Consider the following 25,281-nt stretch of genomic DNA (forward strand, 5'->3'; position numbering starts at 1 on the left):
AACATTTTGGAGGGTGGGGGGAATCATTTTCATTTAGCCTGGAAATGATTTCTTTTTCCCCGATTTTTCAGAATGGCTGGGAAGGCAACTTTTCTCCAGGTGCACCTTCTCCTGCACGAGTGTTGATCCCGGCATAATGGTATTGGTAAGAGCATCACCCCCCCGACCCAGATAGAGATACCAGGACAAAATTTGGGTGTAGAGCAGGGCTTATGCTAAACAGATCCTCAGGAGCGCATTGGGCTACACACAGAATTGCCTCTGATTAACGAAATCTGTTCAGAATCGCACTTTTAGTTTCCAAGATCCGCAGAGTATAAGGCTAGGAAGGAGCAGTAGATCATCTCGCATTAGATTGTCAGCGTCTTGGCCAGTGGTTTTCAACCAGTGGTTGGTGGCCTGGACCCTTGGCAGACTGTGTCTAAGATTTCCAAAGGGGTCTGTACCTGCATTTGAAAATTTTAGGGCCCCTCCTGATGTAGGCTGATCTCCTGTCTACCCCAAGCGCTGTCTCTATGTTGAGCCTGATGACTTTAGTTAGACGAAAGCATTTCGGTTTGCAGGAGGCTAAACTTGGGTGTCCCCGGGCAGAAAACAGAGGAGGCTGGGGTGTTGTGGATGCCCCATGGACCGGTCACCGGCAGGGAACGGGTGCGGCGAGCCAGCCTGCCTTGCACCAGCACCATCCGAGTGTGCAGCACGCCCTGGGCCACCGTTTTCACAAATGGCTAGTGATTGGGGGTGCCTGAATTCCGCTCCCTTAAAGGCAAGCTGATCGGAAGGAGACAGTGAAATTGACCAGGGCCGCTGTGCGGCTGGAGCCAAGCGCAGACACATATCCAGTCCAAGGGGATGTGGGGTGAGATCGTACACAGGACCTGACATTCTTTCCGAGTTAATAATCGAAGGAGCTATTATTAGGAATGCAGATAAAGACGTGGGCCACGTGTCTTTAACACTGATCACCCCCCCTGGAATGGGACCAACTGGGACTGACAGGGGTTGGGGAACTGTTCCCTGCCATCCTAACCCGGGGCTTCTCCCCAGGAAGGGTTTAACCCTTTCCAAGCTGCTGGGCCGAGATGGGGGTTGTGCTGCTTCCCAGCCCCGCTCATCCCAACAGCTCCGGGCTGTTCAATCCTCACTCCCGAGAGGGATGAGCCAGACTTCCAGGGAGGGAGAGGAGGCATCAGATATGGTGACCCAGGAGCAGAATCAGTGTCCCAGGGGAACAGAGACTATATATATATATATATATATATATATATATATATATATATATATATATATATATATATATATATATATATATATATATATATATATATATATATATATATATATATACCATTGTCCTCTACTAGATGACTCAGAACTGTGTGTCATATGCCCTATAATGCTAATAATCAATGGGGATTTTCCTTTAGCTCAAGTGCTGGTGGATTTTTGAAGCAGGGAGAGGGGGTCTGAGCTCTGCCTCTACCCATTGACAAAGGCAGCTGATCAGAGCTCCTCTCCCAGCTCAGCGAGGTCCCCCGCTACCCCTGAGCTGCTCTAAGACCAGGTTTAGCCTCTCAGAGCCACCACAGTCTGCCCAGGGAGGATCCTGTATCATTAAACCCAGCTGGGCTATCAGAGGGAGAATTTGGCCTGTGCGTGGGTCGGGGAGCAAATGTCACCCCAGGAAGCATCTAGAAGGGGCAGCATGGGGGGAACAGACTGTTGGCATCGGTGGTGTCTGGGTGCTGGGGCAGGCAGGATGGACAGGAAGGGTTTGGTCTGGAGAATTCCTTCCCCTCCACTCCCCCGCAGCACACCTGTGCTGTGCATGACATCAGGTCTGGCAGGAAGGAGGGGAAAAACCCAGCGCCCTGCACCTTCCATCCCTCAGCCGGGCCCAAGGGGGTGTCAAGCCCTGCTCAAAGGGGCTCTGTGCTGGGGTGTTCCTGCCTCGCCCCTAGAAGGCAGATGGGTTCCCCAAAGTGCAGGGGCTCTGCAACCCCAGCCATGTCCCCCAGTGATGCCTGCTTCGGGGAAAGGCCAGGTGGGAATGACAGGGAGGTGGGGAGGGGCTGCTGTCCCTCCCCCTTCATCTGCAGAGCAGGTACCAGAGCAGGGGGTGGGTGGGAAGGGCTGGACTGGTACAGATCCCAGCTCTGGGGGCCTCCCAGAGGGCACGGAGAGGGAACCGTGCATTCTGCATTCTGTGCACTCACGTGCACACACATGTACTTGTGTGCACACACACACACACACATACATGTTTGTGCACATACACCTATGTCTGCACACACACATGCTGTTACCAGATTTGCACGTTACTTTGGGGTATGCTCATTTATTCAGGTTACTCTTCTGGAGGGGAGTGGTCTGTAATTCTATCAGTGTGCTGCCTGTGTCACGTGTGTTTTCATGTGGAGCTTAACTTCTCCCTTCTGCAAATCCCCTCCCAATGGAGCTACCCTGCAGGACCTAGGTTCCCCAGGGCTGGGTTCCTCCAGCCCCAGAACCGGATGAAACACACACACACACACACACACACACACACACACACACTCTCTCTCTCTCTCTCTCTCTCTCTCTCTCTCTCTCTCTCTTTCTCTTTCTCTCTCTCTCTCTCTAACAGAGCAAGTCTGAGCAGACCGGGTCAATCAGCGCTGTCAAGCTGACCCCTTATATGTCCCTGGACTCACTGGGCTGGACGAAGCAGCACTTTCCAGCTGCCCCCGCCCTATGTGTCCCAGATTCAGCATGTCCCTATCCCCACTCTCACATCACAATTGTACTGGCAATAACCTACTTGATGAGCAAACGCCCACAGGATTCTGGGCGCTGCAGGGATCTTTAGCTTAGGTAAAAGCAGCGTCGCTGTAGAGTAAATGGGGGAAGTTAAAACACAAAAGAGTCAAGTTCAGCGAGAGAGAGAGAAGCAACCAGCTTAACTATAAAAGTTATTTATATAATACTAGTGATCACTACACAAGGAGCCTAAACCAACATAACCTACATCATTACAGATTAATACCTAAGGTAGAAAGGAAAACAGAGAGAGAGAGAAAGAGGGAGGATCTCACCCACTCCATGAGACTTGAACTGGTCGGGGGTCCCAGGTGATGGTGGTAGTTCAGGGTCCTGAGGGCTGGAGACAGGCAGATCCCCCAGCAGGATCAGTCAGGAGAATACAGAGTCCCAGTGGAACTGAGGCAGAGTTTGGATCCAAGCATCAGAACACTTACTTGGACACAGGTCGAGGGTTTGTAGAGAAAATACAATGGTTCAAGGGAGACACTAGATTTGTTTATGGGTAAACCGGTGACTCAAGGGTTTTCTTTAGGCTACACAATAGGAGTTGGTCACTCTTGGCTCTGGGTGGTGTTTTCTTCCAGGGAGCTCACAGTGCAACGAGGCTTTCAGTATTTTGGATCCCAATCAAGGAGTCATTACTAGAATTGGTCTGATAACTGCTGCGCTGGGTGTGGGCAGGCGTAGGTTCATTATCTGGAGCAGAGATTCCCATGATGCAGTGCGTCCCTGCTTTTCCGGTCCCAGAGTTCAGTGCGGTTCTCTGTTCTCCATTCTGCATGCTAATCTCTGTCCCATCTTTCATGCAGATGAGGCTAGGGGAGTCCTCTCTGCTCTCCATTCTGTATGCAAATGGAGATGTCTTAAGCTTGTAACCCTTGTCAGGAGGGGTCTAGGTGTGCCTCCCAACGCCCTTCACTGCTCTCTGCAAGCCTTTTCTCTGATCCTTCTTGGTTCAAGCAGAGACCTGCGTGGGGGTGTGTCCCTCAGGAGTCAGACAGGCCAGACATTGCGCCCTGGTTCCTCCAAAACACAGAGCTGACTGGCAGGGCCGGCTTTAGGAAGCGCGGGGCCCAATTTGAATAGTTTAGAGGGGGCCCTGGCAGGGAAGACAAAACATGTAAAAAAACCACGTGGGGCTTGTACTCACCGGGCAGTGCTTCGAGTCTTTGGCGGCACTTTGGCGGTGGGTCCTTCACGTGCTCCAGATCTTCGGCGGCACTGAAGGGCCTGCTGCCAAAGTGCCGCCGAAGACCCAGAACAAGCGAAGGACCCACCGCCGCCAGGTGAGTAAAAGGACCCACCGCCAAAGTGCTGCCAAAGACCCGGAGTGCCACCAGGTGAGTAAAAATTAAAAAGGCACCTCTAGCCAGGGAAGGGATTCTCACTGGGTGCAGGGCCCTCTTAGGCGCGGGGCCCGATTTGGGGGAATTGGTGGAATTGGCCTAAAGCCGGCCCTGCTGACTGGTATTAGTGCACACACACACACACACAGACCCCCGCCCCCCCAGCAGTAACATAGCCCTTTGCCAGGTGCTTCACAGCGACACCCTCCCCCTGCTGCTGTGTCGTGCATTTCCACCTGTCCCTTCCGGCCGCGGGGGGCTGCACTGCAGGGACCAGATGTGGGAGGCCCAGGGACCAGCTGAGCTGCAAGCCAAGCCCCAAGGGACGCCAGCGAGAAAATGCTTCCTGGGAGCTCCTTTGTCTTTTGAAGTCAGGAGCCACGAATCCAACCGAGGCAAAACGTTTGTGACAGAGCCAAAAACCCTAGCAGCAGGGGCAGATTGTCAGCTGGTGGAATCGGCGCTGCACCCTCAGCTTCAGTGGGGCAATGCCCATTGACCACAGCTGGGATCTGCCCCATTGACTCCAATGGAGCTACAGCCCATTGACCACAGCTGGGATCTGCCCCATTGACTCCAATAGAGCTACGGCCCATTGACACGAGCTGGGATCTGGCCCATTGACTCCAATGGAGCTACAGCCCATTGACACTGGCTGGGATCTGCCCCATTGACTCCAATGGAGCTACAGCCCATTGACACGAGTTGGGATCTGGCCCATTGATTCCAATGGAGCTACAGCCCATTGACCACAGCTGGGATCTGCCCCATTGACTCCAGTGGAGCGACATCCATTGACCTCAGCTGGGATCTGCCCCATTGACTCCAATGGAGCTACAACCCATTGACACCAGCTGGGATCTGCCCATTGACTCCAATGGAGCTACGGCCCATTGACACCAGCTGGGATCTGACCCATTGACTCCAATGGAGTGACTCCCATTGACACCAGCCAGGACCCTCGGGTGCACACACAGGCTTTGTTATTTTCTGCAGGAAGCAGCAGCCCAAACCACACGTGCGCGATCCCCAGGCCAGGAAGCCCAGGGGAAATGATGATGCAGTAACTGGGCTGTGACAAGCCCGGATGTTGCTTCCACAGCAGCATGGAGCTGAATGCTCCTTTCATAACTGGTTGCACAACCCCCTTCCTGTTTACGTTTCCTTTGTTACTATTACGGCAGAGTCTAGCGGTCCCAGCTGAGATCGGGCCTCGCATTTTGCTGGGTGCTGCACAGATCCCCATCAAAATCAGGGCCCCCATTGTGCCAGGCATGACACAGACCCCACCCTGGCTGAGATCAGGGCCCCGTCATGCCGGGCGCTGCATAGATCCTGGCTGAGATCAGGGCCCCGTTGTGCTGGGCGCTGCACAGACCCAGACCAAGCTCAGGGCCCCGTCGTGCCGGACGCTGCACAGACCCTGGCTGAGATCAGGGCCCTCTTGTGCTGGGCGCTGCACAGACCCCAGCCAAGCTCAGGGCCCCGTTGTGCCGGGCACTGCACAGACCCAGGCTGAGCTCAGGGGCCCGTCGTGCCGGGCGCTGCACAGACCCTGCCTGAGATCAGAGTCCTGTTGTGCTGGACACTGTGTGGACACACAGTAACCAAGACTGGTGCCCTGTTGCACTGCACAGACACAGAAGGAGAGACAAGCCCTGCCCCAAAGCATGTCCATACCAAATAGCCAGTGGGACCGTGTCCCTAAGAGCCCCTCATGCCAACAGCCAGAAGACACGCTGCCCTCTAATCCCTGTCAGGCCTGACATACTCATCACATCTAACATGCTGGTGTTATAATATTTATCCAAAAAGTAGCTTGTAAGATCTCAGCAGAAAATTGGTGGCTGGCTGAGCCTTGATGCTGGTGCGGGCGCGTCTGGACCATTCAATACGGTGTCGCGTGGAATCGCACTCCCCGGATCCATTGCCACCGGCTCAGCTATCAAAGGGGAGACGTCAGAGCTGACTAGGGGGCCATCAGTAAAGGGGGTAGGGTGACCAAACAGCAAATGTGAAAAATCAGGAGTGGGGGTGGAGGATAATAGGAGCCTATATAAGAAAACAACCCCAAATCAGGACATCTGGTCACCCTAAAAGGGGGGGGGGCAGGCTGCTATGAGGGGAGAGGGGCCATGGGAAGTGTGTGTGGAAGGAGCAGTGGGGGACAGAGCCCCCAGATTCTCTAGCCGCCTGATCGCCGCCCCCAGCAGCCGCATGCCACAGCCAACACGTGAAACTGATGCGGTGGAAACCAGGAGCTGTAGTTAGGCTCTGGAGACGGCGAGCGCAGCCCAAAGGGGCACAGGCTAAGGTGCACGGGTGGGTTGCTGCAGCTTATGGGCCATGGGGAGGGGCCCAATCCCAGCAAGGAGGAAGGATTCCCACAGAGCTTAGGCTGGAGTTTGCAATGGGCTTCACAGCAGCGTGTGTTGCGCCAGTGGGCCAGAGACATGCCCAACCCCTGTCCCGAGGCAGGAGCAGAGCAATGAGGCTGGAGCCATGACGAGAGGCCGGAACGGAGCATGGCCTAGCCAGGCACCTGGGGATGGGCAGGAGCAGCCCGAGGAGCGACCAGACTGGGACTCGAGGGAATGTAGCTATGGGGGAGATCTCGGCAAGGAGGGAACCTGCTCACATTTCATGCTAGATGCACCGTGGGAGCCAATGCCCAGCTCCCCCATCCGAAGCTTTTAAACCCCCTTAGTCCTCCTGGTATTCTGGGCCCTGCCTGGCCCCCAGGATAAACCCTATGGGCCCTGGGGGGCAGAGAAAAGCCACCACACAGTGCTCTCCGGCCATGCCCCTGATTTGTCCCCCGGGGAGCCTGCCAGGGGTCCAGCTTTTGACTGGGCCGTTAAAAGTCTGGTTGACGCTGGGCTAGCAGGCTTCCTGGCAGGCTCCCCCATCGAGGGTCACTGCAGCCATTGACAACTGGATGTGGGGTTGGGACTCAGGACTCCTGGATCCTATCCACGGCTCTGGGTTGGGGAGTGGGGTCTAATAATGAGAGCTGGGGGGGCTGGGAGTCAGGACTCCTGGGTTCTATCCCCAGCTCTGGGAGGGAAGTGGGGTCCAATGGTTAGCAGGGGGGCTGGGATTCAGGACGCCTGGGTTCTATCCCCAGCTCTTGGAGGGGAGTGGAGTCTGACGCTTTGGAGAAAGGGGGAATGAGAGGCAGGACTCCTGGGTTCAAGCCCTGGGGTGGGGGTGGGGAGGGGTCCAGTGGTTCCAAAGTCTAAGGCTGGAAGGCCCCACCTCCCCGGCACATCCAGTCTGACCTCCTGTTGATCTCCGACTGCTCCCACGTTAGCTGAAAGGAGCCCAAAGGGCTGCGGGAGGGGCTGGGAGCCAGGACTCCTGGGTTCTATTTCTGACTCCCTGTGTGAGTTTAGCTAGGTCACACAAACCTCCACCCCTTCTTTGTGGCTGTGTCTCCCCAGCTGTCGCCTCCTGTACTAACCACTGCGAGTCTAGCAGCAGTTGACCGTGGGGGGCCCGTTGATTAGCTCCCCGGCCCCTTTGCAGGTGGACAGCAGCCTGCCCATGCACTGGGCAGAATCCCGCCCCCCTCCCGAGCCAGACCCCTGCCCCCCCCCCTCAGCATGGCAGAGAGCAGCCGGTCTGTGGCCCCCTCCTGCTTTGTGGGCTACAGATACAGGCACGTTTCGGGGCAGGAAGTGGTGGCAAAGCAAACAGGGGGCTGGCGGGGGGAAGAGAAAACTGATGTTTCAAACAAAAATGATTCCCGGAGCTGTGCTGTGGGGGAAGGGGACGAGCTGAACCCCCCAGCACAGAGATGGGGAAACTGAGGCATGGACTGGGGAACTGAGTGAGCCTCAGGGTACCGCAGCAAGTCTGTGGCAAAGCTGGGAATGGAAGCCAGGAGTCCTGGCTCGCAGCCCTCGCTACCCACTAGATCCAACTCCCCTCCTGGAGCTGGGGATAGAACCAAGGAGTCCTGACTCCCCGCCCCCACTGCCCATTAGATCCAATCCCCTCCCGGAGCTGGGGATAGAACCCAGGAGTCCTGACTCCCCGCCCCCTCACCCCCAAAATCCATCAAGCAAAGACACAGGATTCCAACCCCACCCCCACCCCTTTGATGCACAGCAGAGAACTAGCCCTCGCACGGCCCTACTTGCAGCCCCTTGCCTAACCCCGGGCTGCGCAGTGGGGCTGGCACTATGGGCCCGGTGCTATGGGTCCTTCCCTGCGCTCCTTGTAGGCCCAGCCAAGAGCAGATGTTGCAAGGGTGGACCATCCGATTCCCTGCAATGGGCAGGACACCAAGTAAACAGACTGTCCACCCTCCAGCCCCAGGCAGGCTGGCCCTAGGAGCTTTGCCTTGTCTCCAGCCAGCCCCAGTACTCCACCTGCTGGGTTTGTCTCCTCCAAATGTTTGGCTGGGCAAGAGGTTAGTGGTCAGCAGTTAGAGCGTGCGGCACTAGGACTCCTGGGTTCTATCCCTGACTCTGAGGGGAGTGGAGTCTATTGGTTAGAGTGTGGGGGGGTGGGGGGAGTCAGGACGCTGGCTGTTCCCACTCTGCCACTGTCAAATCACCTTGCCACCCCTGTGCCTCGGTTTCCCCATGTGATTGTAGATGTTTGTCCCACACTGTCAGCGCCGTGGCTAGATCGACCGGAGTGTTTTCTATTAAGGGGATAGGGTGGCTCAGGGTCACCCTGCCTGGGGAGGGGGAGGGGAGCGCCTGCCCCAGCCCCATATCATGTTCTGCACGTTGCTCAGCCATCCTGTGCCGGGAAACATAAACAGCCGTCGAGCCCGGTATGGCAGAAATGTACAAGCCGGCAGACGAGAGCCAGGCACACACAGGGCAGGTAGTGACTGGAAGCTTCACGAACGTGGCTCTACTGATGCCCCTCAGTCCCGACCCGCAGCCCCCTGCAATCCCAGCCCTGAGTTCCCTTCCCCCTGCCAGTGCCCCTGAATCCTTACCTGCAGCCCCCTGTGATCCTAGCCCTGGGCCCCCTCCCCCTCTTCCTGCCGGTGCCCCTTAATCCTGACCTGCAGCCCCTTACGATCCCAGATCTGAGTTCCCTCCTCCCCCTCCTCCTGCCAGGTCCCCTCAGTCCTGACCTGCAGCCCCCTGGGATCCCAGCCCTGGGCTCCCCCCTCCCCCAGCCAATGCCCCTGAATGCTGACCCGCAGCCCCCTGCTAGCCCAGCCCTGGGGTCCCCCACTCCTCCAATCCCTGCCAGGTCCCCTCAGTCCTGACCCACAGCCCCCGGCAATCCCAGCCCTGGGCTCCCCCCTCCCCCAATTCCTGCCAGATCCTCTCAATCCTGACCCACCCCCCTGCGATCCCAGCCCTTGGCTCCCACCTGGGGGCCGTGCTCCCTTGCGGGAAGGGGCTGGCCGCTGGCCTGAAAAGGCAGGGAAGTGGTGTCTGATCCCCGGGTGCACCAACAGGTCACCCTGGATTGACGAGGTGCAGAACGCTCCCTTGACTGTGTTTATGCAGCCAGAGCCAGGTCGCGGCAGGCACATTTTCCATTGTGCCAGGTGTCTTGGCACCCGCCTGGCCCTGGGGCTTAAAGAGACACTGGCCCTTTTCCTTCCACCCCATCAGCTGGCCCAGCTCCCAGACCGATCACGTCAGGCTGTTTGCCCCCCGTGGGCTCCCCGTTCCAGCTCAGCAGCCCTGCCTGCCCCTGGGAATGGGGATACTGGGAACGTCCTCAAAGACTTTCCCGGGAGCCAACGTTTGATGGGGCTCTGCTGCTGAGGGGGAGCCTGACTCGACACAGGGTGTGTGTGTCCAGTCTCAGTTGCAGCATGGATGGGAACAACCCCCAGCCCCGACACCCCCAGAGAATCAGCCTCACCTAGAGTTACCAACTTTCTAATTGCACAACATGGAACACCCTTGCCCCGCCCCCTGCTCCGCCTTTCCTCTGAGGCTCCACCCCCACACACTCCAGCCCCTCCCTCTTTCGCTCACTCTCCCCCACCCCGCCCTCCCTCACTCATTTTCACTGGCCTGGGGCTGGGGTGCACAGGGGTGAGGCCATCGGCTGGGGGTGCAGGCTCTGGGCTGGGGCTAGGGATGAGAGGTTTGGGGTGCAGGAGGGGGCTCTGGGCTGGGGCTGAGGGGTTCAGAGTGTGGGAGGGGGCTCCGGGCTGAAGCAGGGGGTTAAGGTGCAGGAGGGGATAGAGGCTCTGGGCTAGTGGTGCGGGCACCAGGCTGGGTCCAGAAATGAGGGGTTCAGAGTGTGAGAGGGAGAGTTGGGCTGGGGCAAGAGGTTGGGGTGTGGGGGGGTGGGAGTGAGGGCTTCAGCTGGGGGTGCAAACTCTGGGGTAGGGCCAGGGATGAGGGGTTTGGGGAGCGGGAGGCAGTTCCGAGATGGGAAGGGGGCTGGGGTACAAGAGGGGATTTGTGGTACGGGCTCCGGGAGGCAGTTTGGGAGAGGGAGGGGGCTCCAGGCTGGGCAGGGGGCTGAGGCATGGGATGGGTTTTGGGGTGCAGGCTCTGGGGAGAGCTTACCTCAGGCAGCTCCCCACAATTGGAGACATGTCCTGCCGGCTCCTAGGTGGAGGCATGGCCAGGTGGCTCTGCGCACTGTCTCTGCCCACAGGCACCACCCCCATAGCTCCCATTAGCTGTGATTCCTGGCCAATGGGAGCTGCAGAGCCAGCGCTTGGGGTGGGAGCAGTGCATGGAAACCCCTCTCCCCAGGCCATCCCTCCATCCATTTAGGGAGGGCTACAGATTCACATCTCCCTCCTGGCACACGGGCCTTTGGACCTGCCTCGCCCTCTGTGACCCACCAGCCAGGGTGAAAACCGTGGGCCAGCACCAGCCTGCAGTTACCACAGGGTAAATCAGGAGCAACAGGAGCCAGGGGGCTGATCCCAGCATCACACAACCCAGCACAGGTCAGGGGAGAGGGGAACACGGGGCCTTTCCCCTGCCAGGGGCACTGGCTCTGATCCAGCCCCAGAGCAGGGGGACTGGCTGGCTCAGGGGGGTGGGGGCTGGGGCATGGGGCCTTGGCACTGGCTCTGATCCAGCCCCAGAGCAGGGGGAAATCAGCTGGCTCAGGGGGGTGGCCCCCAATCCTCCATACCCACTCCAGCAGCAGAAGGCACCTGCCTTCCTACCCATTCACCTTGTTGGTCTCCCTTAGCCAGCTGGGTCCCTTTCTGTGGTCACTGCCTCCCTCCAGCGTTCTCCCCTTATAACTGCAGCCCTGGGTGCCTCTTTCCCAGCATCATAGCAACTAGCTGCTACATCCAACCCTTCCCCAGCACAGGGATATTCCCAGGGGAGATTTCCTGAGGCCCCAAGCTCAGGCCAGCTCCCAGGGGCTAGCAGAGCCCACTAACAGGCCAGTTCCCCCTCTCCCAGCTCTAGGGCCTTAACCTCCTTCTACACCCCCTAAGAGCTGGGGCTGCTTAACAAGTCTGGTTTCTGGGCATGGCCCCGCTACCAGCAGCTTGTCAGGCTGGTGCCTAGGAATTGGGAGTCAGTTCTGGTTTTTATAAACGTAAGCCCAGCCCTGCTGCCTGCCCCTTCCAACCCCGCAGGCCCGAGGCCAGATCCATCAGCAAGGCAGTGCTGGGGCCACCAGCTAGGCCCCACACTGCAGCTTGGCAGAGATTTGTCCATTTCAAACAAGCTCCTGGCAGCACGTTTTTACTTTTGCCGGCAGCCAGAGACAAAGCTGGTTCAAGATCCCTGCCCAGCACTGAGACTCAGAGACTTCCAGGCCAGAAGGGACCACGGTGAGGATCTAGTCTCACCTCAGGCACACTGCAGACCACAGAACCTCACCCACCCACTCCCTGACTAGACCCCTAAACTCTAGCTGTTACCGGTGTCCTCACCTCAGGGTTTAAAGCCGGTGCTAGCTTGCCAAGCTAAAGAGGACAGAAGTGGTGCTAGTCCCCTTGTTGGCCTCTCCTGCAGGGCTGGAAGGTGCAGTGGGTTTTTCAAGGCAGAGGGGCAGCTGGTATCTTAGCACACCATAAAGGCAACAGAACAAGGCCCTGCCCGGGTGCTGTTTGGGGTCTGCCGCTGGAGATGAAGCAGGAAGCTGTGGGCACTGAGTTTGTGTCGGGTTACAGGTTAGGGGAATGTAGGGGGCTGGCAGGCTGTGGCACACACCTTGTAGCATCATTGAGGTTACCAAAAACCCTAGATGTGACAGGAGCACTCAGGGGCCTGCAGCGAGCATAGGCCATCCCATGGCCAGGCGCTGCCTGGTCCCCCCCAGCAATCAGAACTCAGGAGCAGCCTACACATGGTACAGAACAGCCCCACGTGTTCAACTCTAAATCAGCAAAGGGGAGCCAGAGGGAAACGGACACAGGTCACCCAGCAGCTCAGTGGGAGCTGGGCTTTGAGCTCCAGTCCGGAGGTCCCCGCTGCCTGCCTCATGTGACATCTTCTACATGGTGACACACACCAGAGCAGCGGTTTTCTAACTGGGGAAGGCGAGTTCTCGGCAGGGGGGATATGAGAAAAATCCTGAGGCAGCAGACAACACATTTTATGTACTGCACAAGTTATCAAACTGGGGGGCACGGATTAAAGTTGGGGGGGGGGGGGGGGAGAAAGCAGTAATGCCAGGTGGGCTCAGGCCAGGGCCTGGCAGCTGGGCTCAGGGTGGGAGCGCCAGTCCACCCCGACTCACCTCAGGGGGCTACGCGGCATTGCTGGGTTGGTAAGGTGCCACCAAAAATTGTAACTCAAAAGGACATGCTTAGCTCACCTCTGCAAACATTCCTCCATGGCCTCCTGGGGAGGGTACATCCTACAATCTGCAAACCTCTAGAAGCCGTTGCTAAATGGAAGACAAATCTGGGGGGGGGGGAGGGGGCGGGCGCATGCAAGGTTTGTGCCTCCCCAAGTGAAATCAGAGTTGACATGCCCAGCCTCAGAGAAGAGAGGGACCTGTGGTCCAACAGCCCTCGCGGCTTTGCTGAAACCTCCCACCAAGAGTTTCCATGAGAGTTAGAGGCGTAGAAAAAAGGAGCAAAGCGTTGCTCCTCTTAGGCCGCAGCGGCTGTCCGCTTGGGATCTGTTTTCCTAGCTCTCCAGCCGGCCAGGGAGTCTGCCGGGAACCAGAGCCAGCTAGGAAGGGAATTTCTGCGGGCAGGAGAAAAGCTGAATTAAAGCCAGGCCCTCTCGCTGAGGCAAGATGAAGACGGGGTGTTGGGGGGGGGAAGAGAGACGATTCAGCAGCGTCAGGTAGTCACTGTATTTTATTGGAAAACATTGATATAGTTTTATTTTCACAGCTTGAACTGAACACAACATCGCCCGCTTTCAGACAGCCTCGCTCCCACCAGCCCCGCGCCCCGGCTCTCAAAACAGGCATCCCCTCCCCCCGGTTCCGCCACGGGGCACGCTCAAGCACCTGCTTTCCGGGGGGGGGGGGCAGTGGGAAAAAATGCAGCTGTTTTTTTTTCTGAGTGCCCCGCCCCCACCCCAAACTTTTACAAAATTAAAAATAAAGAGAAGCAAGTTGACGGCTCATGCTGTCCGCAGCGGGTTGGTCAGGCAAGGGGGGTGGGGTGGCCTTAGCAACAAGAGCACAGACATCAAGAAAGCAAAGGCAGGTCATTAGGTAGAACAGGGGCCGCGCTGGTGATGCCCACCCAGCCACTGGCAGCTGGCGCTCGCCGCAGGTCTTCGCCAATCCCCTCCCGCCCGCTAGCGCTGGCCAGGCAGAAAGCAGCCATGCCTTGTGCAGAGCGGGGACTGGATGGTTTAGCACCAGTATTTACACAGCAGCTCTGAGAGGTGGACGGTGCTTAGGAAACATCGCATGGACATTTACAGTTTGTACAGGGCTACGAGCAAGGAGAAACTAGTCCTGCTTTTAGGATCACGTGTCAAGAGCCAATTTCTTTTTAAGTTTTTTTTTTTTTTTTTTTGGGCTGTTAAACCCCCCTTTCCCCCCGGATGGCGTGACAAGGTCTCTGGAACCCACACTCCAGTCTCTGGGATCGTTCGCCACCCCCTTTCTAAAAAAAAGAGACAAGACAAGAGGCTTCCCTTCCTGCCGACCCCCTGTCGTTTCCAGGGGCGAGACGCTCTGAGGCCGCGGGGTGAATGCACAGACCCACAGTGCCAGACGCATGCAACATGGTTAAAGTTTGCTCTCGCCGCGGCGTGCTGGGACACCGGCCAGCTCCGTCCGCAGAACAAAGAACCCCCCAAAGGAACTAAAGATATCTGCAAGGCTGAGATTTCTGGGGGGGTGGGCTGGGAGGGGAGGTTGAGTTAGGGCCAGAGGGATGGCCTGGGTGGGGGAGGAGAGGAAGGGGAAAGGGGAAGGAGGGACAGGGCACAATCATGCAGTTTGGGGCAAGTAAATTTTTTGTTGCTTAGTCAGATTTCTCCCACAGCCGATTGGAGTTTGCTGAAAGAACCAGGTTACTTAAGTAGAGAGAGAGTGTTGGAGAAAAGTATTGAAGGAGAATGGGCATCGCCAGCCGCCCGTCCAGGAGCCTTCACTTTGCGGTCATCATCTGCACGAACTCTGCGAGAGAGAGAGAGAGGGGAGGGTACAGGATCAGCGAGCCAGGATCGCATCCCCACTCTGCCCTTCTCCAGGCAGTCGTGAGCAAGACACGAGAAGTCATTCTTCCGCTCTACTCTGCGCAGTTAGGCCTCAGCTGGAGTATTGTGTCCAGTTCTGGGCATCACATTTCAAGAAAGATGTGGAGAAATGGGAGAGGGTCCAGAGAAGAGCAACAAGAACGATTAAAGGTCTTGAGAACAGGACCTATGAAGGAAGGCTGAAAGAACTGGGTTTGTTTAGTCTGGAAAAGAGAAGAGTGAGAGGGGACATGATAGCAGTTTTCAGGTATCTAAAAGGGTGTCAGGAGGAGGGAGAAAACTTGTTCGTCTTAGCTTCTAAGGAGAGAACAAGAAGCAACGGGCTTAAACTACAGCAAGGGAGATTTAGGTTGGACATTAGGAAAAAGTTCCTAACTGTCATGGTGGTTAAACACTGGAATAAACTGCCTAGGGAGGTTGTGGCATCTCCATCTCTGGAGATATTTAAGAGTAGGTTAGATAAATGTCTATCAGGGATGGGCTAGACAATATTTGGTCCTGCCATGAGGGCAGGGGACCAGACTTTATGACCTCTTGAGGTCCCTTCCAGTCCTAGAGTCTATGAACGGGGAGGAAAGGGTGGACTCAGCAACAGGGACAGCCCATTAGTCTCAATCCCCAAAGGGCTCGGGGAGACCCTGTGCTCAGAGCTGTCTGAAAGTGGGGGATGGAGAGCTAAGCACTCCCCGGGTACGAGGGGAATAGGGCACCCCTCTCAGCCAGTCAGATCTCACAGCCCTCACACAGCACTTCAAAAAGGTCAAGCTTGCCCCCATCATGGGGGTGGGTGCATAAGGAGGAGAAGTGACATGCCCAAGGTCACCCAGCAGGCCAGTGGCTGAGCTGGGACTGGCACCCAGCACTCCCAAGTTCCAGTTCAGCGCTCAGGTTCTCTGGGACCTTCACCCAATGCAGAAATGCAGCCACGTCTCAGGTGGAACTCGGCAGCTGGAACAGCTGTACAGCAGCACCAGCAGCTGAGAGCTACAAGAGTCCTCTCATTCTGGACATGCATTTGCATGATAAGTTTGAGATCGCAGACCTCTTGTGGCATTTTTCAGCCAGCAGGACCATAACATCCAGGGCCAGGTCAGGTCAGGTCAATGGTGCTCAACTGCAGGGGACCATTGTGTTGCCGGACCCTTAAGGACAATAGCCCTGGTGGCTGGTTATGTAGGACAGGTGAGGCGTAAAGAGTCAGGCATCTTAGCATCCTTCTCTGACTCACCTTCATAATTGACCTGCCCATCTCCGTCGATGTCAGCCTCTCGGATCATCTCGTCTACCTCTTCGTCAGTCAGCTTCTCTCCTAGGTTCGTCATCACGTGGCGCAGCTCTGCAGCACTAATGTAGCCATTCCCATCCTGCGAGGCGGGGGCAACGGAGTGAGGATTTAGCTCAGTACAGGCGCTCCCCTTCCCCCCCCCCCACATGGCAGCCTAGTGAGTCTGGCACCCACAACGCCCTGCTCCCCACCTCCCAGATGGGTGCTCACCTTATCAAAGACCCGGAATGCCTCCCTGATCTCTTCCTCGCTGTCTGTATCCTTCATCTTCCTCGCCATCATAGTCAGGAATTCTGGGAAGTCAATGGTGCCGTTCCCTGGAAAGGAAGTGCTGCCTTTGAGTGAAGGGGACTAGCGGGAGACCGATTTGATGAGCTGGTGAAAAGCACCAGGGGATAAGTGAGAGGCTGTGCCAGGCCCAGCTTGGAGCCTAAAGGCCTGTTTGTCTGCAGAGTAGGCAGCCACAGGCCACATGCTCTGGTGGGACCTGCCCCTAAGGGCGGGACAGGAGTTCTGGGCCCATGGGCTGTTCAAGCCAGGGCCTCAGCTGAAGTGACTCACTGTGGAACCGGACTGAGGTCCCAAGGAACGGCTGCAAGCAGCAGGCACCGGCCTTGGGACAAGCTACCTCTGGAAGCCTGCCAGGCCAGGGCAACGGGCACCCAAGAACAGCTGCCCACACAGCCCCACTGGGATAAGCCAGGATGCCTGGGCCAAGCAGAGTGCCCAGAATGCCTCATCCAGCATCTCAGGTGGTGGGATGGGTTTGCTCCTGGCCGCCAGCCCCTCCCATTCTGCTCCACACCAGGCAGACCGCCCTCGGCCGCTCAATGCCCTTCCAGCTTACCGTCCGCATCCACCTCGTTAATCATGTCCTGCAGCTCCGCTTCGGTGGGGTTCTGGCCCAGGGACCTCATCACCGTCCCCAGCTCCTTGGTGGTGATGGTGCCATCCCCATCCTTGTCGAACAGGGAGAAAGCCTCCTTGAACTCTGTGGGAGGGAGAGACCTGCCACCCGTCAGTGCTTCGCATGCCGTGACCGTGAATTCCCCACCCCTATTCCCTCACCACTGCTTTCCATGCCAAGTCTGACCCTAGAGTGGAGCTGCGTCATCCCGCTGAGCCTCTGAAAGGAGAGTGAACGGTTGTAAGGGGCCCAGCTCAAGCGCTGGCTGCTGCCAGAGACGGGACGAGATGGCCCCCTGGCTGGCGATTCCTATGCTGGTCAAGTTAGGCCACTTGGGGGGAGGTCACCAGCACCTCTCAGCCTAGGGATGGTTAGAGAGCCTAATGCTAAAGGACTGGCAAGAAGCTAAATTACAGCTATCAGCAGGGGCACCAGCCAGTGGGGTAACCCGCTCTTGCAAGTGCCACCCGGGAGTTCCTGTGTCCATCCCATTCCCCAGTCGTCTCCCACAGACAGCCTCTTTGCTTGGTCCCATCCAGCTTTGAATTTTCCAACGAAATTAGCCAGGGATCACGCTGCTGCTAAACTCAAATGACCGGAGGCTGCAGTGGGCAAGCCCGGATGCCCCGGCCATAGGACAGCAATCAGAAACGTGGCCCGTTGCAAGAGCTGAGCGGTCTCCGATGCCAATCCGCCAAAAACCCTAAGACTTGCTTTTCTCCGTGACCGCCACAAAGAGGGGGAACCGCAAAGCCGGCTACGCACCAAGTCAAGGGAAATAGACCGTCATTAACGAAAGACTAGAACCAACCTTCCATGCTACTCATAGCAGGGACAGGATTTTAATCAGATTTTTAAGATGTCTTTAAGTGTTTAATGGGTTTCCAGGTAGTCGGGCGCACAGTCCTCCAGGTGGCGCTTGCTGGAGAATCTCATCTACTGTCTGCCTATTCATGCCCCAGCAGCAGAACCCCATCAATGACTCCTTAGCTCCACCTCACAAGGTGAGCTCCAGGAGTGGGGCTGTAAACGCTGCAGCCATGAGCATGAAGACTTGGCAGAGTTACAGAGCACAGCTACACCTGAAAGTCCTACACACAGCGGAGAACCTAGCCTCCGCCCTGGAGCATGCTCGGTCCTGCATTGTGGGAAGCATGGCCCACCCCACTCCCCAAAAGTCATCTTCATACTCCACTGGGCAGCATCTGCAACAAAACCAGAGACGACTCCTTTTCCCCTGCTCATCCACAGCACAGGTGGAGGGGGAGGGGAAAGGAAGGGGTCACTGCAGCTACACCGATTCTGCACTGAAGTGGTGTGTCAGGAGACTCTCACCCCATTTCATTCTACATGGGCTCCCCTGTGTTTAGTCTGAGCAGCTAAACACCCTGGATCCGTTCTTCCGGCCCTACATGCCCGTGTCCCCAGTGGGTACGACAGAGGAGAGCTGCACATGGAGATGCTGTGGGTACTGGGTTCCCTTCCCGTTCTTCTGAGCCCTGGGCTTGGGGACGATCACCACAACGCAGAGCCTTTGTGAGCGCCACGATTACAGTAAACACTCAGCTAGGGGCGGAGGTGGGGGAGGTTAAGACTCACCTGCTATCTGCTCCTCGGTTAGCTGGTCGGCCTAGAAGGAGCAGAGAAGTCAGTCACCAGGGCACGGAAACAGTAGGTTGTTACTACATCGAGAAGGCAGCTCTTGGCAAAGGGGGCTGGATTGACAGGCCTTACCAGTGCCCTCCTCTCTGATTCAGGTGGTGGCAACATAACCACCCCCTGCCTTGAGAGCACCACCTCCAGGATAATGGGGGGGCACAGCCCTAGCTCCCCACAGCCCAGGCCTCCTTGATCTGTTCCAGAAACCATGATCACCAGAGCCATTCCTGACAGGCTACTGCCTCCCAGGGCCAACGTACGCTGCCCCAACCCCTCAGCATGGAAGTCAAGGGGGCAGGTGCCACTCGAGGGTGGTAGCTGAACCCCCAGCCACTGTCACAGCCAATACCGCCAGTGTATTTCCAGTTCCACTATAGACCGCACGACCCTCTGGCTCTAAGTGTGAGATGGAGCCAAGATCTGCCTCACAGGGGCCTTAGTTCAGTAGGGTTTATACCAGGGGTCGGCAACTTTTCAGAAGTGCTGTGCCGAGTCTTCATTTATTCACTCTGATTTAAGGTTTCACATGCCAGTCATATATTTTAACCTTTTCAGCAGGTCTCTTTCTAAAGGTCTATAATATATTAACTAAACTATTGTTTTATGTAAAGTAAATCAGGTTTTAAAAATGTTTAAGAAGCTTCATTTAAAATTAAATTAAGATACAGAGCCCCTGGAGCGGTGGCCAGGACTCGGGCAGTGCGAGTGTCACTGAAAAATCAGCTCGCGTGCCATCTTTGGCACACGCACCATAGGTTGCCTACCCCGAGTTTCTACGGAGCACTGAGTTGAGACATCAGGGAAGGACAGCGTATTAACAGACAGCCTAGCCAAGCTTCCTGAGCCTGCAAGGGTGCCACCAGTCCAAGCACCCATGGGCTCTCCTCCAGAGACAACCATACCATTGCAGTAATGCCGGCAGTGCAGCCCTTTGCTGAGCCACACGTGCCCGCATCCGGATTAAGGAGAACACCAAAGCTGCTGGAGCCCCAAAACGCAGGTTTTGTGAAAAAGCTCCTGACACAAGGCTGGGGAAATAGGATTTCAGCACACAGGCCTGTTCGGACCTCAAGCTTTGTCTACAGTTTTGGAAACTGCAGCACCCAGAGGCAACTGCATGAAAACAACTAGAAATAGCGAAATTAACGAGGCTCCATTGTGAATGCGATCTAATCCCTGGTACCAAGGAAGGGAGAACGGTGCAGTGCCTGGGGGCTTTCAGCACCAAGGGTGGAGCAGAGCAACAATGAAGGTTTCATACTGCAGCCTATCACCACAGTATCCGGACGTGTCAAATCAATTGCCAGAGGGAGGTCCCTAGTAGCCTTGTCCCCTTTGGGACAGCGATGCCCTGCTCCAGAGAACAGCTCACCGCAGAAAGCCCCAGGATAGTGTTTGGGGAGCAGCACCCACTAGAAATGCAGCAGCCCCACAGCCAGCCAGGGTGGGAATCAAGACAATAGAGCAATTCTAAAATTGAGTGAAGGGAGGGTGCAAACCAGTATTTTTCCCAGCCACAGGGGGTGATGAGGGTGGGGTCAGCTCCGGGCAATCACGTTGAGGCAGAGAATCAACTACAGGACCAAGTTGCCCCAATCTTTATCCAATTCCATCCGTTTCCGGCACTGGCCTAAGCACACGCCAGGGGACTAGCACGGGGCATTGGACATTTTCATCTCTGCTCGTTAGCCTGGAGACTGTCACTCCCCATAGATCAAATTCTGCAGCCACCCAAGCTCGAGCCGAAAGCAGGATCAGGCAGAGAGAACCCTCCAGGGAAGATACAGAGCAGCGACAGAGATTTCTGACACCAGGCGGGCATCGAGGGGGCAAAGGTATCTTCAACTGTGGAGTGAAACCGATGCCCAAACAGTCACTAAAAATCCCAAGGCACTTCCCCTAAGAGATTGCATGTTAGCCCCAACTTCCTGGCCCAGTTCCAACCAGGCAGAGCGATTCAGCCTCCCTAAACTCCCCTGCAGTTTCAGTAGGAGACAGTTCTCGTCTTTCTGCTGCGCAAGCATTGCTGAGGCAGTGATGAGACAGGAACATCTTGTAAGACACAGCTCAGATGAAAGGTGCTCCAGAAACACAGGTTGTTAAGGAGAGAGCAGTGAGCAAAGATTTATTTGTTAGGCAGGAATATCTACCAGTTAACTGAGAAAGGGAAAGGCAGCCACAGCTGATGGCAGTTTGTGGGGGAGAAAACTCCCCCCCCCCGCATGGCTTGGTGTGAATGAGGTGACTCCATCCATAGAGGTGGAAGGTCATTACACAGCTCCCCAGTACTGGAAGCAGCACTCTGTCCTGCTGCAGCGGGGAGAGACTAGAGAATCTGGAGGGCTTTGGGGAAAGGAAGAGATCCTGCATCACCCCATCAGAGAAAAAAAAGGGCTGATCAGTCAACACTTCTTCTGTAAAGGGAAATCACGCCTCCCCAATCTATTAGAATTCTTTGAGGGGGGTCAAACAAAGAGGTAGACAAGAGTGATCTGGTAGACAGAGTCCATGTGGACTTTCAGAAAGTCTTTGACAAGCTCCCTCACCAAAGACTCTTAAGCAAAGCAAGCCATCACAGGATAAGAGGGAAGGGCCTTTCATGGATCAGTAACTGGTTAAAAGATATGAAACAAAGGGTAGGAAAAATGGTCTGTTTTCACAGTGGAGAGAGGGAATTCGTGGCACCCTCCCAAAGGGGTCTGTACTAGGACCTGTGCTGTTCGCCATATTCATGAATGATCTGGAAAAAGGGATGAACAGTGAGGTGGCAAAGTTTACAGATGATACAAAATTACTCAAAACAGTTAAGTCCAAAGCAGACCGCAACAAGACAAAGGGATCTAACAAAATGGCAGATAAATACAATGCTGATTAATGCAAAGTAATGCATATAAATGCACATAATTCCAACATTAGGTACAAAATGATGAGATCTAAATTAGCTATCATCACTCAAGAAAGATCTTGGGGTCATTGTGGCTAGTTCTCTGAAAACATCCACTCAGTGTGCAGCAGCAGTCAAAAAAGCAAACAGAATGTTAGGAACCATTAGGAATGGGACAGACAAGACAGTGCACATCACAATATAAAGCCCTGGTACGCCCGCACCTTGAAAATCATGTACAGTTCTGGTTGCCCCATCTCAAAAAGAGATATATAATTGGAAAAGATATAGAGATGGGCAACAAAAATGATTTAAGTGTAGGGAACAGCTTCCACGTGAGGAGAGATTAATAAGACTGGGACTATTCAGCTTGGAAGAGAGACGACCAAGGGGGATACGATACAGATATATAAAACTAGGGTAGAGAGAGTGACCAAGTGTTATTTACCCCTTCACATAACAAGAACTAGGGGTCACCCAATGAAATTAATAGGCATCAGGTTTAAAAACAAACGAAAGGAAATGCTTCACGCAAAGCACAGTCAACCTGTGGAACTTCTTGTCTTGGGATGTTGTGAAGGCCAAAAGTATAACTGAGTTCAAAAAAGAATGAGATGAGTTAATGGAAGACAGGCCCATTAATGGCGGTTAGCCAGGATGCTCCGGGACACCACCACGCGCTGTCCGGGTGGCCTTAAGCCTCTGACCGCCAGAAGCTGGGACTGGATGACAGGGGATGGATCACTCAGTGATTGCCGGGTTCTGTTCATTCCCTCTGAAGCACCTGGCACCGGCCACTGTCAGACAGGATACTGGGCTAGATGAACCTTTGGTCTGACCCAGTATGGCCGTTCCTTTCACGGTTCTGATCCTGCCAGGGCCTGTAACCTCACAAGGCAAAAGACCAAAGCTCAACGTGGCACCAGGATCTTCCCCAGCAGGAGCTCAGCATCCTAACCATCCTCCTCCCCAAAAACGAGCCTCCATCCCTTGGACATGAAGTTTAACCTCCTCCTGGCATGCCCATCTGGGTGCTTGCTCAGTGGGTTTCCCTTCCAAGATCCTGTTCAGGTAGGAATCTCTTTCCTCTGCAGCCGAGCTCCACTCCTTACTCATGCTGAATCACCTACTGCAGCTTCCTGTTCTCCACTCAGCACTCCCACGGCCAACAAGTCTCCCCTCTCCTACGGGCTACCCACTGAGTTTCTTGTACCCTGCTCTGGACACCATCAGCAACAGGATTCTGCAGCCTCTGGTCTGATCCAGCCTGGCAAGCCCTAGGTTACCAAGTTCCTAAGCGCGCTCTTCAGCACATGCCAAGGTCACATTCCTTCAGGACGAATTCCAGGGCGCTTCAACCAAAAGCCTGGTCAGCTGCTCCCTGTAACTGACGCACCAGCTCCCAAAATCAGTGATTCTCCCCCCCCCAACCCTTCACGAGGTACCCTCCCCCCAACTTTGAAAACCCCAGCAAGGCCCTCCTGCACCCTCATACCACTCATCCTCAAGTCCATCTCCATCCAACCACACCAGCCACACACCCCACCTCATCCCTCTCCCTAGCCATCACAGAACTCCCCAAAGTCATCTCCCACTCAGACTTCACTGCCAACCCCACGAGCCTCCTCCCATCAGCTCTGGGAGTTCCTCCACCAATCCCGTAGTGCATCTAACCCAAACCAAGATGGTCCCAATCCACACACCCCAAAGTCCTGTCTCCGTCATAAACACCCACAGCCTTTAGTTCCTATATCCCTAACTCCATTCCCTCAGAGTTCCTTCCCACTCCTCACTTACCTCCAAACCCTCAGATCTCCAATTATTCCAGGCCCTTCACTCCCCCGCTTGCCTCCCATAACCTCAAGCCATCCTAGCCTCACACTCTCCGGCTAATCCTCCCAAAACCTCCAAATGCTTCCCCCTTGAGCCAGAGAGCTTCCACCAGGTCACTGCACCCCCACTATACCCCCAAGTTGCACAGATCCAGACAGACAGATCCCCTAAGCTTGTCACCCACATTTACCTATCAGGACCCCAGCCACCAACCCACCTTGTACAAACCCTTCTAAACCCCCCAGATCTTCCCCCTCCACAACCCTTCAGTCTCCTTGTGACACCCCTTAAGTGCTGCCGCCAACCCTCCCATGCCCCAATTCACCTGCCAGACTCTCCACATGCCCTGCCTAACATCCCTAATCTCTCTCCACACACCCGGCTTTCACAACACTCCCAACACACAGCCCACCCGGCCCCTCCTCCTCACACCCCAATCCCTCTCACTGTACCATCCAACTCCTAGCTCAACTGGCCCACCCCCAAGACACCCTCCCCTCCACCCACCCCCAGAGACAGCCTGAAACTACCACCCCCACCTCTCCACCCCTCTCCAAGCCATACACACAGCCACAGACCCCCAGCTACACTCCTCCCACCCAGCAGACATCCCCTCCCTCCCCCACAACACCCAAACCCCCTCCTTCCAACCCCCACAGCCCCTCCAACCCTAGGACCAGCCCCCTTCCTAACACCCCCACTCAACCCAGCTCCCAGACCCCTCCCACCCCCAGCAGACAGCTCCCACCCCGCTCGACAGCCCCAGCCCCTCCAAACTCAGAACCCCCCCAGACAGCCCCACCCCAGCCCCCTTCCTAACCCCCCCAACTCAGCCCAGCTCCCAAACCCCTCCCACCCCCAGCAGACAGCTCCCACCCCGCTCGACACCCCTACCCCCTCCAAACCCAGAACCCCCCCAACAGACAGCCCCACCCCCAGCCCCTTCCTACCCCCCCAACTCAACCCAGCTGCCGAACCCCTCCCACCTCCAGGGCCCCCAAACCCCTCCATGCTCTGGGCCCTGCACCCCTGCTTCCTAGTGCCCCCCGCCCCCTGCACCCCCTCCTTCCTGGCACCCTGCACCTCCGTCCCAGCCCCCACCCCCTGAGCCCTGCACACCCCTCCCAGCCCCCACCCCCTGAGCCCTGCACACCCCTCCCAGCCCCCACCCCCTGAGCCCTGCACACCCCTCCCAGCCCCCATCCCCTGAGCCCTGCACCCCCCCTTCCTGGCGCCCTCAGCCCCCCCCCCCCGAGCCCTGCACCCCCCCTTCTCAGCCCCCCCTTATCGACCCCCCTCCCCTCCTAGGCGCCTCCCCGGGCCCGGCCCCCCCGCTCACCATGGCGGGGTCCGGCTCGCGGCGGCAGGAGGCTCCGGGCGGCGGCGGCAGCAGCGGCGGGTGGGGGAGGGAGACACCGCCAGCACCAGCCGGGACTCGCTAACCGCTTCACCGTCACCCCCTTTCGAGACCGCTCCGCCAGCCACTCGCGGCTCTGGCCCCGCCCCCAGGCCCGCCGTAGCGGAGGCGCCTGCAGTGGAGGCCGGACGCAGCCGTCACGCCCCGTCCCGGGGACTATTTTCTCTCTCCGCGCAGGAACACATGACATTGTCGCGTCACCAATGTGTAGCGCCTTCCCATTGGCCCGGAGGCGGCGGCTGGATGAGAGTGCGGAGCTGATTGGACGCTGCTCACCTGCAATGCGTAAAAATTGGACCGGGCCATGTTAGGGGGAGGGCGGGGGGACAGGGATGGAACCAAGCGCGGGAGGGGGATCACGGGACAGGCACAGCCAGACTAGGGTAGCTGGGGGGAGGAGAGGGCCATGGACACCCCCTTTCCCGGAATGGAACAGCCTGGAGAAGCCCACCCCAGCAGAAAGATGCACCAACCCAGGGGAGTGGGCGGAGCCCCGGAGATCACGTGATACATAAGACCCTGCCCCTAATATAAAGCCACGCCCTTATTAACA

General features: G+C 56.5%; 1 protein-coding gene across 1 annotated transcript; it reads right to left on the minus strand.

The window, feature by feature from the left end:
* Positions 1-13,362: 13,362 nt before the first annotated feature.
* Positions 13,363-24,733, minus strand: CALM3 (calmodulin 3). Its single transcript, XM_030544467.1, has 6 exons — positions 24,651-24,733; positions 18,535-18,565; positions 16,876-17,019; positions 16,239-16,345; positions 15,972-16,107; positions 13,363-14,663 (listed from the first exon to the last, which is right to left on the minus strand). Exons 1-6 carry the CDS (start codon positions 24,651-24,653, stop codon positions 14,635-14,637), a joined length of 450 nt encoding a protein of 149 aa, XP_030400327.1. The 5' UTR covers positions 24,654-24,733; the 3' UTR covers positions 13,363-14,634.
* Positions 24,734-25,281: the final 548 nt, after the last annotated feature.

Source organism: Gopherus evgoodei, unplaced genomic scaffold (genome assembly GCF_007399415.2).
Source record: "Gopherus evgoodei ecotype Sinaloan lineage unplaced genomic scaffold, rGopEvg1_v1.p scaffold_34_arrow_ctg1, whole genome shotgun sequence".
Classification (NCBI taxonomy): Eukaryota; Metazoa; Chordata; order Testudines; family Testudinidae; genus Gopherus; species Gopherus evgoodei.

What these genes read in the sequence shown, in the direction of transcription:
- CALM3 (XM_030544467.1), bottom strand. An exon ending in AACCGAGGAGCAGATAGCAG is followed by an intron (nt 17,020 to 18,534) that starts GTGAGTCTTAAC and finishes TCCCTCCCACAG; the next exon opens with AGTTCAAGGAGGCTTTCTCC. An exon ending in TGGGCAGGTCAATTATGAAG is followed by an intron (nt 14,664 to 15,971) that starts GTGAGTCAGAGA and finishes TCTCTCTCGCAG; the next exon opens with AGTTCGTGCAGATGATGACC.